The sequence below is a fragment of the Pangasianodon hypophthalmus genome, chromosome 1 (assembly GCF_027358585.1).
Source record: "Pangasianodon hypophthalmus isolate fPanHyp1 chromosome 1, fPanHyp1.pri, whole genome shotgun sequence".
In the NCBI taxonomy this organism is placed as follows: Eukaryota; Metazoa; Chordata; class Actinopteri; order Siluriformes; family Pangasiidae; genus Pangasianodon; species Pangasianodon hypophthalmus.
In genome coordinates, this window is record NC_069710.1 from 11169707 (window position 1) to 11185528 (window position 15822).

At 37.4% G+C, this 15822-nt stretch overlaps 1 protein-coding gene across 3 annotated transcripts in view; it reads right to left on the bottom strand.

Annotated features, from left to right (window-relative positions):
• dnah5 (dynein, axonemal, heavy chain 5) overlaps positions 1-15822 on the bottom strand; it is a 112156-nt gene that overhangs the window by 16848 nt on the left and 79486 nt on the right. For all 3 annotated transcript variants that reach the window (XM_053237103.1, XM_053237099.1, XM_053237095.1), the window contains 10 exons: positions 15319-15495; positions 14457-14660; positions 11665-11844; positions 10779-10916; positions 9435-9570; positions 7678-7994; positions 6290-6445; positions 3730-3912; positions 335-578; positions 91-205 (listed from right to left, as the gene is read on the bottom strand). In XM_053237103.1, the coding sequence (XP_053093078.1) occupies positions 91-205; positions 335-578; positions 3730-3912; positions 6290-6445; positions 7678-7994; positions 9435-9570; positions 10779-10916; positions 11665-11844; positions 14457-14660; positions 15319-15495 (1850 nt within the window). The remainder of the gene's footprint in view (positions 1-90; positions 206-334; positions 579-3729; positions 3913-6289; positions 6446-7677; positions 7995-9434; positions 9571-10778; positions 10917-11664; positions 11845-14456; positions 14661-15318; positions 15496-15822) is intronic.

Below are 15822 nucleotides of genomic sequence, written 5' to 3' on the forward strand. Positions count from 1 at the left end.
ATTTTGGATCATGCTGGCATTCAGGCTTACTTGGACAGAAATGTAAGATGTCAGACCAGCATTTTCATGATTATGTGTGTTTTGCATTACCTGGCTAAAGACAAGTCAAACAGGCCAAGAAATTGGCGTAGCGATGTCTGGTACATCACGTTCACCATGCTCATCTCAGTGATCAGGAAGTACAGGATGCTACCTCTGGTTGCCACTACATATATCAAGTAAAAATAAAAACCTGGTCATTTATGAGGCATGGTATATTTAACAATATTTGTGTAAATCTCCAAAACATCTACTATTTAAACAAGAAAAAAACAATTTAGATGTTTTGCAGTACCAGGCCTGTACTCTTCTCGCGCTGCATTGATTTGGACCTCAGTTTCAGCAGCAATCTGGAGCTTCAGTGTGACCTCCTCGGCAGTGCACTTAGTGTTGGCCAAAACAGAAATCAGGCTTTCATCGTCTACAAGTGAGCCTTGAGTGCTGGTCAGTCTGAACAGCAGGTTGTCCTCCAGCTCCTTCATCTTGCGCTTGTTGGCCATCACATCCTCCAGAAGGTCTGTGCGCTCCTTCTCCAGCTCCTGACGCATAGACGCAATCACATCGGTTAAAATATTTTGCCCAAATTCTAAAGCTCTGGCCCATTCCAAAAAGCTATAGATCCAACGACTTCCCAATGCTAAAGATCCTTCCCATTGGTTAAGGATCTAACCCCTTCCAAAAGGTTTAACATCTACCCACTTCCCAAAAACTAAGTGCTAACCCCTGTCCCAGAGGTTAATGATTTAACCTCTTCCTAAAATCCTAAAGTCCTAACCAGTTTCATGGAGGTTAATGATCTAACCCCTTCCTAAAAACTCAAATGCTAATCCCTCTCCCAAAGGCTAAAGAACTTACCCCCTTCCCAATGGTTAAAGATCCATCCCCTTTCCAAAATCTGAAGATTAAGGAGGTTAATGATTTAACCCGTTTCCCAGAGGTTAAAGGCCTAACCCCATCCCAAAAGCTAAAGATCTAATACCTTTACCAGAAGTTAAAGATCTAGTCCCATTCGCAAGTTTAAAGTCCTAAACCCTTTTCCAGTGGTTAAAGATCTAACCCCTACCTAATAGTTAAAGATGTTAGATCTTTAACTATTAGGTCGGGTTTACATTTGCAAATTGCAAATTGTAAAGCTCTAACCCAAAATTTGACAATTTACCCCCTTCCCAATTGTTAAGTATCTATCCCTTTCCCAACAGCTAAAAAAAAACACCTTTCCCAGAAGTGAAAGATCTAACCCCTTCGTTAAGCTTAAAGTCCCAACCTCTTTCCCAATGGTTAAACTTCAGGAAGGGATCTTTAAACATGTAGACCCCTTCCCCAATCTAGTCTGCCTTTGCTCAGTGAAAGCCTCTCTTTTTTTAGAATCAATATTTGGTGCTAATTCTTCAGCAGGACAATTAGACCAGCAGTCAAGAATAAATGGCCTTAAACTGCCTTAATAGTACTCCAGTTACCCTCTTTCCTAGCCTACTTAACCATTTGAAATGCAAACAAAATGGGGTTTTTTGTAATGTTCAAAATTTTAGAAAAATGAAAAACTAAGCGCAAAACGCTATAACAATGGTAGCATGGAAAAAGAGGGTTCACTATATTCATCCTCCCTGTATTCATCCTCTAACGGTCATTTTAATTTTTATCGAAAATCACCTGAGATAATAATCTATAGCATCTGTAGACATAGATTTCAGCATGCACTGAAGTTTATTGTGGTGCTCTCATTACAATGGGTGTGAAAATTACAATCAGTGCCGGTTCTTTTATTCCCTGGTGGCAGAAATTTGGATGGAATGTGCTTTGAATGGCACTTCAATTCTATTCCAAATTGGAAAACGAGGAGCAAATGAACTGGCGTAAAAAGGTTTTCCACAAATGTGTTTCAAAGCTGAATACTGAAACTGATAGTAGATATTTTTGCTGATGCTCTAATTCAATGATTGAAAGTATGAAACATTGAAACTCCACTTATAATAAAGCACTATATGCATTTATATATTGCTCTTTTTTTTAACTTCCAAGTTTTTGCATGACTGGATCTAAAGTACTTCACTTACAGACAGGTGACAGGTGGCTGGGAGCACTGCTTGTATTTGTTTTTCTTTCTCCATGCGCTTTTGTATATATTATAGCCATGTTGTTTTGCTTCTATCCCTGACCCCAGCCATCTCATCACTGTTTGTTTTCCTAATGTGTGCACCTATTCTGTGTTCAGCCCCCATTAGTTTCGATTTTTATATACTGTTTTCTCCATTTCTCTTTGCAAAGTCTTGCCAATCATATTGTGCATTTCTGAGCATTGTTTCTTGTCTGTTGTTTTCTGGTTTTCCGACTAGTGCCTTTCTGAATATTGATTATCTTTCTTTAATATTGCCTACATGGGCATTAAATGATGTCTATGATTCTTGGATTGCCCACAACAAAGCCCATGCTGACTAGAGGCACATGTGTCCTGTTTCTAATCATATGTTACAGTTTGTATCCTGATATGAATATTTCATTATTAACCTGACTCTGTTCAGGACCCTTTCAGAGTTTGGATCAAAATTTTTCCATAAAAAATTTCCTAGCCATCTGTGAAGTAAAGTCATTGTAAAACTAACTGTGTGTGTTTCTGCCAGAATACAGTGCCCACTTCTCAAGTGGCTATTCAAAGATATTATCATCACAAGTCTGTGCTGGTGACAGGAAGGTTATTAAAGTGGTTGTCAAGTTTAAAGCAGCCCTGTAATTTTAACAAAATGGGCATTGTACTGTTTAATTAAAATGATATGAAACTGCATAATGAGAAGTGTTACTCATTGGGCCAGATTTGGCAGGTACAATGCCTCTTTTCTCTGTTTTAGTGAATAATGACAATAACAAAATATACTTTATGATCTGTCTTATGCTTCCCAATGTACAAGTGATAATCTGAGACATTCGGATGTACTGTTGGCTCCAAAAATTCCACTATGAAGAACTACTGTCATTGCAACATCTATAAAATATAACTAACTATAATTTTGTGAGTTGTATTTCTAAAACCATCATTTCTCATTAATATATGCACAAACATTGTGTTCCATCCCAGATGTAGTCAATCACGTAAAAGTCATCACCAGAAGTAGAAACTACTTCATTAACCGTATTTCTTACTTTATTTAAGAATATACCAATACTAAATATAACAGAAAATTTTAAGTTATACTTCTTTAGGATTTTTCCCTTTGCATTCTTTTGTTAATCCGCTTTAAAAAATTTTAAAATCCAATATAACAGATAATATTTTGTACAGAAACCATAATAATTTTGTACAAAGGCTATCTGCCTCTTAGAGTTACTTTAAGGAAAAAAAAAATCTAACTGCCCTCATGAGAAATTTGCACAAATTCAAACTAGCAAGCGTTATGTGCTTGGATTTCATCCACTATAATGTGTAGTAAGGAAAGGTATGAATGCTAACCTCACCCTATAACCTTAAACTCGTCTCGTCAATTTAGTTAACACTTAGTTAACATCTGCGGAAGGAGTCTCCAGTGTCAGCACTTTGCAACAATCAGTAAAGTTTGTGACACGGGAAGGACTTCAGGACAAATATATTTTTCCTATTTACACTACTGCTGAAAAAGTTTTATAACTTTTGTTTCTATAGACTCATCTGAAAACACGAAGACGCCAGATGTAATGCGTGTATAAACGAACGAAGTGCACCTGTTTCTCCGTGAGGATGACGCGGCCGAGCAGCTGCTCCTCCAGACCTCGCATAGTGACTGTGAAGTCGATGATCGCCGTGCGGGCGCTGATCTCCGGAGTGTACGCTGGATTGGGCAACTTGGTCGTCACGTAAAGTCGGAACCCGTTCATCACGTCCACCTCCTTATCGCCAACTTTTACCTTTTAAAAGAAACCAGTAGAAACTCATTACACATGCAGGACCACATTAACTTAATCAACGATATTCATAAAAAAAGCAGATTTGTCTCACTTTTAAATAATTCTTGCTTGATGGAAAAGTTGTATTAGTCTTTAATATACTGTGAAATAAAAGCGGTTCTTCTGTTATGTCTTTTTATTTGCTCTTAGGACAAGTGCAAATCATAAATATCAAACAAAAAAAATCAAAAACAAAGGTGTGAATGGCAATGGTGTTTCGTCTGGATAAAAAAATAGCTTGTTATGAGACGTAGAGTGACGATAACACGGTGTGACGGCGCAAAAAACGGCACTGTCTTCTCATCCTTGGATCTGTTATTAAAGCTGGAGATCAGGTGTTTGCACCTCCATGTTAACAGAGCTGCGAGTGAAACCTGTCAGAGCTCCGGATGGTGCCGTCGGCTCGTTATTTCCAGCTCCGAAACACAGAACTGAGAGATCTGATAATGAGGCGCCCTGGGAGAACTGGTTCACTGCTTCTCACTTGCTCATTCACTCATCTTTTTCTGGAGCTTTTCTTCTCTCTTTTATTTTCTTTTGTTTTGAGTTGCAGGCCGCATTTATCCACATTTGCATTTCTGATTGCTCAAACATGCTGATGTGTAATTTCACACTCCACAAATAGACAAAAAAAAAAACAAAAAAAAAAAACAGGAGTGTGGCAAAGATGCAATCACAGCCTCTGCTGGTGCTAGAACTCACTCAAAGCTGAAATTATGGATATTTACTCTATTATTTTATTATTAAGCCAAGCAGGTCTGTATGCTAGTAGACAAAAAAATCAGTAATGTCTCCCGAGGTTGTCTTGTTAGCGTTCCATGACCATTAGCAGTTGCCTGTAGCTAGCTTTTTAGGTTTCAAAAAGAAATGGTTATATATATATATATATATATACAGAAAAAGAAAGTAAAATTCCTGTTATGTGTATTGTGTATAACTACCAGAAGCTGCAGCTGTTGACAGGGAGATCAAGCTAGCAGTAGAGTGTTGGCTATGGTAGTAGCCAAAATTTTAAGATTACATATTTGCATATCATAAATCCTTTAGCTAGTCCCTGTGCAAGTAAAAGCTCTAATGTGATTCCCAGTCCCACATTGTTGTTACCCGGAAACATAACTGACAAGGCTAAAATTGGCAGCTACAGTATTATAATAACGTATGGAGAGCTAGTTAGCTAGTAAGTGCATTAATACAAACTAAGTGAAATGCACAAGTATTTAAGGTCCTCGAATCACACATTAAAGATATTATTCGAGTCTTACTGCCGACTTTATTTCCTCTCAATAAGTTTAATCACCAGGTGACTTTAAATTGTGCTAGCAGGAGAGTTACAGTATGTACGAGGGCTATGCAGAGCACTTATTATATTTCGCTTGTTTTAGATCGTGTTTCTACATACATGCATTCCCCTGATTCTGAAAAGTTTGTCTGTCATTAATGCTGACTAATCCACCTAATCCAAAAATCATTTTACCAACTGCCAGATCACACTTTAGCCGATGTGTGTGGTGCAGCAGGTGGTGGGATTGGGAATGAGGAGAGTGTAGTATAGTTATAGCAGTGAGCAATAAGGTTTAAACATAGCTATATACCAAATAAACGTCTGTTTAAAAAAGTCAATAAGCAGTATTTTCTGTTTTTTTTTTTTTTTTGCTTTTGCTAGGCGAACCTACTTGTCTATAATATAAAACTAATAACCTGGATGCAAAATCTGCTGATCCTGAGCACCCGGGTTACTCATTTGTCAACCCCAGTGCATATCTTTGTATAGATTACATTTGTTTAAATATTCCTTCATCAGGGTTGACCCTGATGACAAATCCTATCTATCACAGATTTGTTTCTGCAATATGGCGTCCCACAAGGTTCTCTTTTAGGCCCTCTATTGTTCTCCACTAGGACATGAAAATAATTTTGGATTTCACTTCTATGCTGATGAGACCCAGTTATACTTATCAGTTCGGCTAGATTCAGTAGCGCAGCTACACAAAATTGTAAAATAAAAGCATTTGTTATAACAATTTCTTAAAAACATTTGTTATAAAAGCCCCTTTGGACTAGACAGGGGCCCTTTCCTGCTAGAATGTGGTGGAACAAAAGGGTGTTTGATTAAGAAAACATTAAAAGATAAAACATTAAAAGATATACTGTTAATGTTAGGGTATAAGGCTTGAAGATGTTTATGTGTGGCTAGTCTGAGACATCTGTATTTCTACATTGTTTCAATAAAGTACTGAAGGCTACTGATTAGTGAACATATTAATAAATGTTAAAGTTATTCTTTTATTATGTTCAGTGCACTTTTCATTGTTATACACTACATTTACTAGTGTATTACCTTGTATGTAGTGCCCGTCTTAATGAAGTTCTTCTCCAGCACATTGTCCAGAGCGGGATCGAGCTCTTCGCCCACGTCCTCTATCAGCAAAGGGCGCCCCAGAGACAGGCTGTCCTCCAGGTGGTTCCTGAAGTACTTGTGATTCAGAGACGTGATCTGCGACAACACAAGGCTTAAGTACTTTTACCCAGAAGAAGCTATTACCAGAGACAAGGAAGGATAGGCTGTATTTATGCAAGGACTCTCGGCCATTCAAAGACAAGCTTGACCTCTGAATGCGGCCGAGCAAAAGTGGACCTTTGGGAATGCAAGAGACCATCGAGAATGATGAATGAGATTTATTAGAGGAAACTTTGAAAAGCTTCGAGTTTTTCTTATACCTATGTTCCACATTGCAATGAACAGGAAATGGGCATGTAGACCAGACTATATATTAATATTCTATTCATTTATATTCTTACTTGTACAACTTGTATTCAAATTCGCTAATATTACATTTTGTTTTGGTACAAAAATAAATAACCTCAAACAACTATTGTAACAAATGTTTTGAGGGAATGGCTAGGTGGCTTTCGTGTGGCTATGTGATGTATGGCAAAGTAACAGAGTGAGGGACTCTACCTAGCTTTAGTAAGCTCTAGCAAGCTTTAGGTGGGTGCTTGGGTATGTCGGTGAATTAGCCCACATGACCATTGCGTAAGTAATATAAGAGCGTAAGATGTTTTAGCAAATAGAACAGTCATCTATTAGCAAGTATCATCTGAACAGTCCGTAAGTAACTTTCAGTAATTGCTAATAATGGGCCTCATTTATCAAGCTGCATACAAACTTATGCATAAATCATTTCCAGGGGCAAGAAATGTGGTACTCATCGAAATCCAGTTCATTCTGAAAAATGGTCATATCTTCTGAAAGCTCCATAAAAGTAGGAAGAGTTAGTGGGTGTCTATGCTATGGTATGGTGATGCTCTGCAGTGGCTGAGCTGAATTACTGGAAGATTTAGCGCACACTGATAAGAGGTGCTCTTTGACCGTTTAGTTGTCATTTTGTCATTTTCAGCTATCTGTGAACTTTGCCTTTTATGGAGTATTGTGGGTGTTACTAAGTGTAAATCAGCTATGCTGTGAACACGCTTGATAATTTCAGGCTGATTGTCATTTATCCTGTGAGTATGAAGAAAATCAGTCTTAGAGAAACTTAAATGTGGCAGGAATTTTTTGTTCGGTATATTAAAACCACAACTTTACTTAAAGACTGATAAATGAGGCTGATCACATAAAGTCAGGTTAACTTTTACATCCATTTCATCTAACCCCATACACGTATACAAGGGGTTAAAATATCATGACTAAAGAGTCTCCTTGGGATGAGTTGTCCTTTCCCTCACCTGAAGTTCGTTCTTGGCCTCTTTATTCTTGATCCAGGTCTTGCCCTGCGTCTGTGGGTCGATAAGCAGTGGAAATCGAGCTGCTTTAGCCACGATTATGCCGTTTTGGATGGACAGATCATCGTTAGGGAGGCCCTGCAGGTTCCACTCGCTGATGGTCGGTGCGTCGATCAGCATCTCGGTCAGGTTCAGGTTAATGCCAAAGGGAATGTGCCGTGTCCTCATCTCCTTTTGCCAGTCACCCAGCAGGAGGTTGCGAAACTCTTGATTGAATGGGCCGGAGTAGGAGAGGAAGGCTGTGGCCAGCAAAACGTCTCCTGATGAAAACAAGATACACACAAAAATATGAGGTCAAAAAAAAAACACAAGAACTGTGTGTATTTTATCAGTTATAAAAAAGAAAACAAATTCAAAATTTAACAGCTGATCCTTATTTGTTAAAATTAGATTAATTAAAACTAAAAAATATATCTGAAATCCTGTTTGCTTTACTGCGATACCATAATACAGTCAATTCAGGAATTATTGCCACCCTTCAAAAGAAAGGTTACTCATATTGGGCCTCATTTATTAAAGTGAATTTATCTGTAAATCGTTCTTTGGAGCATTAAACAAGACGTGTGTATTTAAGAAAATCCAGTTAATTGGGAAAAAAAGAACATTCATATCCTTGATATGTTCCTGAGGTTGTGTACATATATTCATGAAGACTCACTAATGTGTACCAGGATTAATCGCCTATACAAATCATATAATTGGTAATCAAGTACAGCAATTTTATATATAGATTACACTGTTAAGTATAAAATGATTTTTTTTTTTCAATTACACACACACACATACAGAACTGTGCAGTACAGTCTTAAGCACATGCAAGGAAATGCTGTAGAGCAAAGATGCCTTCAAAAATAATGAAATTAAATGTTTAAAAATTAAATTTAAAAAAATACTATAAAGAGCAGTAAACAGTAATAAATGAAACAAAGTCAATATTTGGTGTGACGATCCTTCGCTTTAAAAAAAAAAAAATAGTAGTCTCAGGTACAGTGTGTGCAGTTTTATAAGGAAATGAGCTGTGTTACTGTTACTGTGTTAGTGTTACTGAGCATCTTGCAGAAGCAGCCACAGTTCTTCTGGAGACTTTGACTGTCACACTTGCTTCTTATTTTTTGCAGCAAAACCCAGCAGCCTTCATTATGTTTTTTTGTCTGAAAAGTGTCTCTTATGTAATCTGCTGCTTTCTGTACCGACATACAAACATTTTTCTGTAACATTTAATTTTGTCCTGAAAAACTAATGTTTGGAATTCTAAAATGTTACAATAATGTAGAAGTCATAAAATAAAAATCGATATATATATATATATATATATATATATATATATATATATATATATATATATATATCTGGAAAGAATGCTTAAAATAAATGCACACAAATATTCATTTGTAAAATGCATTCAGTTATCATTGATTGAATGTGTTCAATATATTCACTCACTCATTTGCCAATTTCTTCTGGTTTACTATATTTCATTGCAGTCCCTCACTCCTAACACCTACAGTTAATTAATAAAATCCTATATTTATTACTTTTAAGAAATCTAATGGACTTGACATTCATTGCTAGCAACAAATCCTAGCCCTTATGATGCACAGCTCCGTTTAGACCTTTAAGACTTTAAGACTTTGGCGAGCTTCCAGTCTCTTACTACAAATTAGACGATTGAGGGAACTGCTGCTAAATGAAAAACGCACCGACGAGTCTCTTTGTCTGAGCAGCAAACTCCTTGCTCTGTTCGGTCCAGCGAGCTTTTTCACCAGCCAGGCCACTGATCAGACTGGAAGCCGTCTGCATCTTGTGTCTGCAACGTTCTGCATCCTCCAGCAACGTCTACGAGTCAAAAAGACAAATTTGTATCACAGACTATAACATTCTAATACGTTAGCTAACAAATAACAACGCTTATAACGATCAGTTTAGCTTTGCGTACCTAAATCATCACACTCTAACGTCAAAAGATATCATTTGGTCCAGTAACACTATTTGCACGTAAATATGGATTGTTTTTATAAAATATCAGAGATATATCATCATTCAAACTATTTCTAACATACAATTCCAACGTCACGTTTTAAGCCATGCCCCCCTGACATGGTTGGAGGCAAGTATGTGATTATTTCAAATTTCAAGTTCTCAAATTTGATTGGTCAGAAGGTGTTGATTCATTTTCTATTACAGCAGAGCTGATGGTAGTTCCAGTTGCAAGGAAAATCACCGGTTTATAATTCACTCGTTCCATAGTAACAACTCATTCACAGGGATGTGTATGGTTAATGCGCCAAATAACGTTGTTTATAATCTTACACGGGCATAGCCCATCATGTTTTATTCCTTATATGCTAAGCTGGTGGTCATAAGCTTCCCTCACATGTAAGCTACATCAGCTTCGAAGTGCCTGTGCAAAACTCAAAACAACAAACTTTTCTACTAGAAAATTACCTAAACAACACCTGCTATAGATAATGAGCATGATTTTGATAATTAGCGATTAGCTTGGTTCAATCGGGCGCCTTCAATAATCACAGAGAAGATTCAATTTCAAATTCAGTGTTTGTTCTTTCACAAAAGACAACTTCTGCTCCCTGAAGTGCAAATACGCTTAATTTCAATCAATGCTGTGAGACCAGTCAGCCAGCGCCTGCTAATCGCACAATTATCGGCTAATGAATGTGACGCTAACGCGCCTGATTATGCCCCACGAACACCCTCGTCTAATTTGCTCGAGAACATGCTGTGAAGACGTCCCATCAACAAGACATTTTTATGCAGGAATGTAACGAAGTCTTTGGCACATGATACATGCACCTGAGAAGAGTTGATTTATTTGTTGTTGGGTTTTTTTTGTTGGAAAAGTAGCTAAAAAGTTTGACATCACAGCTTTATGATATAGTATAACAAACCTAATAAATCTTTTTTTAAAAAGTCAAGCTTTCCCTGCACAGTAAAGTTATAAAAGATATATGATATGAAGGGCATTTGCATCCATATCTTTGTGGATAGCCTCAATACTTTACAAATAAATGATTGTAGATAAATACCTGTTTCTCCATCAGGGCCTTCTCGTACTCTGCCTGCACCACGTCCAACTCAGCTTGCTTTTCATCCAGCTCGGCCTGAGCTTTCTGCAGGTCCGCATTAGCGATGGCCAACCTGTTCTCCTGCACCGCCAAATTAGCCTGAAAGAGAATGCAAAAAAAGGAGAATGAGTCATGAGACAGTGACAGAAATAGTGTAATAGTATAGAAATAGATCATCTCATATTGCCTACATACTGCAGATTTGCTGCTGTAATCATAAAGACTGTTCTGTGATCATATTGAACATCTTGTAAACACACTCAGTATCGTTTGCCTTTTCTCTTCTACACCTGTATAACGAGTTAAAGTCACACTGGTTTAACCCAGAAGAGGACAGGTTGCATTTTGAGTCTGTTTCTTCTGAAGGTTTGTTCCTTATGTAGTCTCACTGACTTTTTCCTCAACACTGTCTCCACTGGCTTGCTTAATAGGGATGTAAATCTACATCTGGATTTCCATAACAATATCCACTGTTAACAGTACTATACAAAAAACTGATAAAAGTCAAAATAGATTTTAATATTGTAGTGAAAACTAGAAAAAAAAAAAAGAAACCAGAGTTCTTGTTTAAATTTTCTGGGATGTGGGACATGCTATTGCAGGAAACTCCTACCACCCCAAAGTTGATTATTTTCATATAACAACACATCCACATCTATAAAAAAATTATTTTTCTTGTTTAATGCACTACGAGGATATATGTCTAGCAAATAATGGAAAGCTCGTAGCCACCATTACAGCACTGAGCAAACTGCATGCATGTGTAATTTTAGCCATCTGTTCTTTTTAATAGTTATAAGGAGGAGTGGGAAGGAGTATAAGAAATGGATGGTGGGCGCTGGCTCACCTTTAAAGGCAGCACTTCCTTATTAATGGAGAAAAAGGAGGCCATGGCTTTGGTCCAGGAGCAGAGGCCTGCCACATTTCCACACACTCGCCTCGCTGTCTCGATGTTGTAGTCAGCCATGTCGAAGTACGGGAGGAGCAGCTCCACTACTTCCTCGTTGATGGTGTCTTTAGGGAATTGCTGCAAAGATGTGATTCAGTTTAGTTCGAATAAGCTGCAGTAAACACGATAACACAAAACACATATTTATACAGTTCTAGCTCATCAGGCTTGACATATTAGTTTTGCACTGGCAAAAAAGGAGCCTGTTTCACCCAAAATACAGCTTTTTTCCTAAATATCTGCCTCAAACCACAACCAGTTCTTCAGTGATGTTACAAAGCTTGACCATGTAACTAAACGCTGGAATGTTATAAGGGCCACCGTCTTGGACAACCAGAATCACTTTGCTCATCAGTGCTGTTTGGTGTCAGTCCGCACTTTGGCTCCACCTCCCAAGTTAGAATTGTGATGTAAAGATAGAATAGATGTGGATGATGCCAATTGTTATCGTATTGTTATCTATGCGATGATTTGAGTAATTATGATATAAAATTTATTTTCAGAGATACACTGCACTCAAATACTGGCATGGCCACCAAGTTTTATGAAAAGATTACACGTCTGGTCCACTCTTGTGTTACAACTTCAGAAGTTGAAAATGTTTCACATTTCTCAGTATGTCGGAACCCAAAGAGGTTCATTTAGGGGTCAGTGCTAATTGTAATTACAGTGTACAGTAATTTCATTGATAGAGAGTTTTTACACTCATTTACTAACACTTTGGAAGGTAAAAATTCATATTAAAAATGGTTCTGTGTAGTTTGTACCATCATTGTGCCTTTAAATTATCTTAAACATGACTTAATGGAGCCTTTTATTACTTATATACCAATACATCTGAGGTAAAAGTTCATATTAAAAATGGCTCTGTGTAGTTTGTACCATGACTGTGCCTTTAAATTATTTGCAAACATGACTTCACTGAGTCCTTAAAAGCTATTTACCAACATATCTGAGGTAAAAGTTCATATTAAAAACTTAGTTTGTGTAGTTTGTACCATGACTGTGCCTTTAAATTATCTGTAAACATGACTTAATGGAGTCTTTTATTACTTATTTACCAAAACATCTGAGGTAAAAGTCAATATTCACACTGGGTCAATGTCGTTTCTACTGTCACTGTGCCTATAAATGATCTATAAATAGGAATAAATAGAGTTTTTTAATAGTTATTTATGAACACATCTGAGGTAAAAGTTAATATTAATAATGGTCCTGTGTAGTTTGTACCATGACTGTGCCTTTAAATTATCTGTAAATCTGACTTAATAGAGTCTTTTAATACTTGTTTACCAACATATCCGAGGTAAACGTTCATATTAATAATGTAGTTTGTGTTGTTTGTACCTTCACTGTGCCTTTAAATTATCTTTAAATATGATTTAATGGAGGAAAAAGTTCATATTAAAAATGGTTCTGTGTAGTTTGTACCGTCACTGTGAATTTAAATGATCTATAAACAGGAATTTACAACAGGAATTTACAATCATTTTATAATAATTACAAAACACATCTGAGGTAAAAGATAATATTCATACTGGGTCAATGTCGTTTCTCCTGTCACTGTGCCTTGAAATGATCTATAAACAGGACTAAATAGAGTCTTTTAATAGTTATTTATGAACACATCTGAGGTAAAAGGCAATATTAAAAATGTTCCTGTGTAGTTTGTACCAACACTGTGCCTTTAAATGATCTGTAAACAGGATTCTGTGTGGTTTGTGTCATTACTGTGCCTTTAACTTCTCTGTAGGAGTCTTTTTTTTATAGTAATTTACAAAAATATCTGAGGTAAAGAAATCTTTGTAGTACTTTATCCATACTTCTGTGGTAAAAGTTATTATTCTTAATGGTTCTGTGTCATTTGTACCATCACTGTGCCTTTAAATGATCTGTAAACAGGATATAATGGAGTTCTTATATTATTTAACCAACACATCTGAGGTAAAAGTTTATATTCTTAATGGTTCTGTGTAGTTTGCTTCAGCTGCGATAGCTGCTAAAATCATTAACCTCAGTATTTCAATGCTTTCATGCCTAGCATCTTTAAACTCTTCAGCTCTGAGTGTGTGATCATCTTCTCAGTTTCAAAGCACAACTTTGTGCTAAGCTAAGTAAACAAATGTAAGTGACACAAAACATATCTAGCTGAATGACTACATCTGGGTTAAGGGGTAAGCTGTGTAAATTTGATTTTTCACCACGTTATTCCATCAGCACAGTGTGGGAGGAAGGTATGGAGAAGATTCATCATTGTATTGCTCTTATGTTGCTTTATCTCTTCATTCAAACACAATCAACAATGTGTTGCATGTCAGAGTTGATTATCCACCATTAAAAGCAATGCATGCTACTTCCTTGTATTTCACTGTGTGAGTTTGTCTGTGTGAAATACAATGCAAAAAACTATTGTTTTTCATTAGTGACATACAGAAAACATTCCACACTGAAAAGCAAAACCGATCAGTTTTTAAGCATTAAACAATGACTTTGGTCAGACGTAAGGATAAATCTGCTGCACTGCATTTCACTTTCATCAGTGTGTTGCAGTCATGTCACACTGAAATGAAATTACTGAATTATTCTGAATTACTAAACTAAAGGTACAGTTTAAGTGACTATACTGTATGTCTCTCAAAAAATTGTCTGTTTTATTTTTTCCTTTAATTTCTATACTGGCAACTAGATACCTGCAGACTTCCCAGGAAATTCCCGGCGGTCATGAGCTTGAGCGACTCCTGCCATGATGGAGCTGTGCAGTTCCTCTCAGTGTCCACCTTCACCGAGTTCAGTCTCCGCTGGAAGAGCAGCAGCACGCAGTCCATAATGCGCATGATGAGGTGAGGGGGGCGGCCCAAAGTGCGCACTGTCGCTATGTCCGATGGCTTGATTGTCTGCAGAGACAGAGAGATCAAGAAAGTTCCACATCTGAACACTGGGCATGTAGTGATGATTGATAATACAGGATAGTATACGGAAACAGGGAGGAAATAAGGAACAAGGAAGGGAGGTAAGGCTAAACATTATGTCACATATATATATATATATGAACAAGGTTCACACACACACACACACACAAATGCACACACCTAACTCACCTCCAAAACCCCTACATATATATATATATATATATATGTAGGGGTTATGGAGGTGAGTTAGGTGTGTGCATTTGTGTGTGTGTGTGTGTGTGTGAACCTTGTACCCCTGCAGTGGCGGTGCCATCAGCACCTCTATTTTTATACCCTCACAGGCAGCTTGTAATTACAATGAAAAAAAAAATCTGGAACACACACACACACACACACACACAGAGAGAGAGCTATGCTGCTGTCTATCTCCTCTTGTTTTTCATGTGCCTCTCTTTTCTACCCTCTTTTCTTTTCTTCTCTCTTCTCATATACACTTTTTATTCACACCATTCTTCCTCTGTTCCTTCCTCTTTCTCACCTTTCCTTTCTTCATCCCCCCCCCCTTCTTTTTACATATTCCAGTATTGCATCTATTCATTCTTTTTAAAAGAACTTTTTCACTCATCAGGAGCTTGAATCTGACCTGCAGCGCTGCCTCGGCCTCCTCCATTGCCGGCTTGGCCGCCTCAAGCTTCTCCTCAGCCATGGCCTTGTCTGCGGAGATGCTGTCCACGATGGCCTGAGCTTTGTCCTTTACCTTCTGCACCTCCACCTTGACCTTCTCAGCTGCCTGAGCTTTAACCGTTACCTCCTTCAGCACCTGCCGAATATCAACGGCAACAAGATACACACTTACAGTTAGCAAAGTACTAACTGATGTCAGGTGCTAGTTGTTAATAATACAGATGGTGTGTTTGAAGCGCCTCTGTGTCACTATTTTAAAAAAATATATACAGAAAGGCAAAAAAGTAAATTGTGTATGAATGGTTATCAATCACATACGAGGATTTCACAAAGTATCAGTTTTAACTTGTTAAACTCCAAGCCAAAGTGGTAATCATAAATGAAAAAATAAATGGAAATACTGACATAAAACATACATTCTTTCAAAGTGACACATAATGACATTACACACTGCATCAGCCCA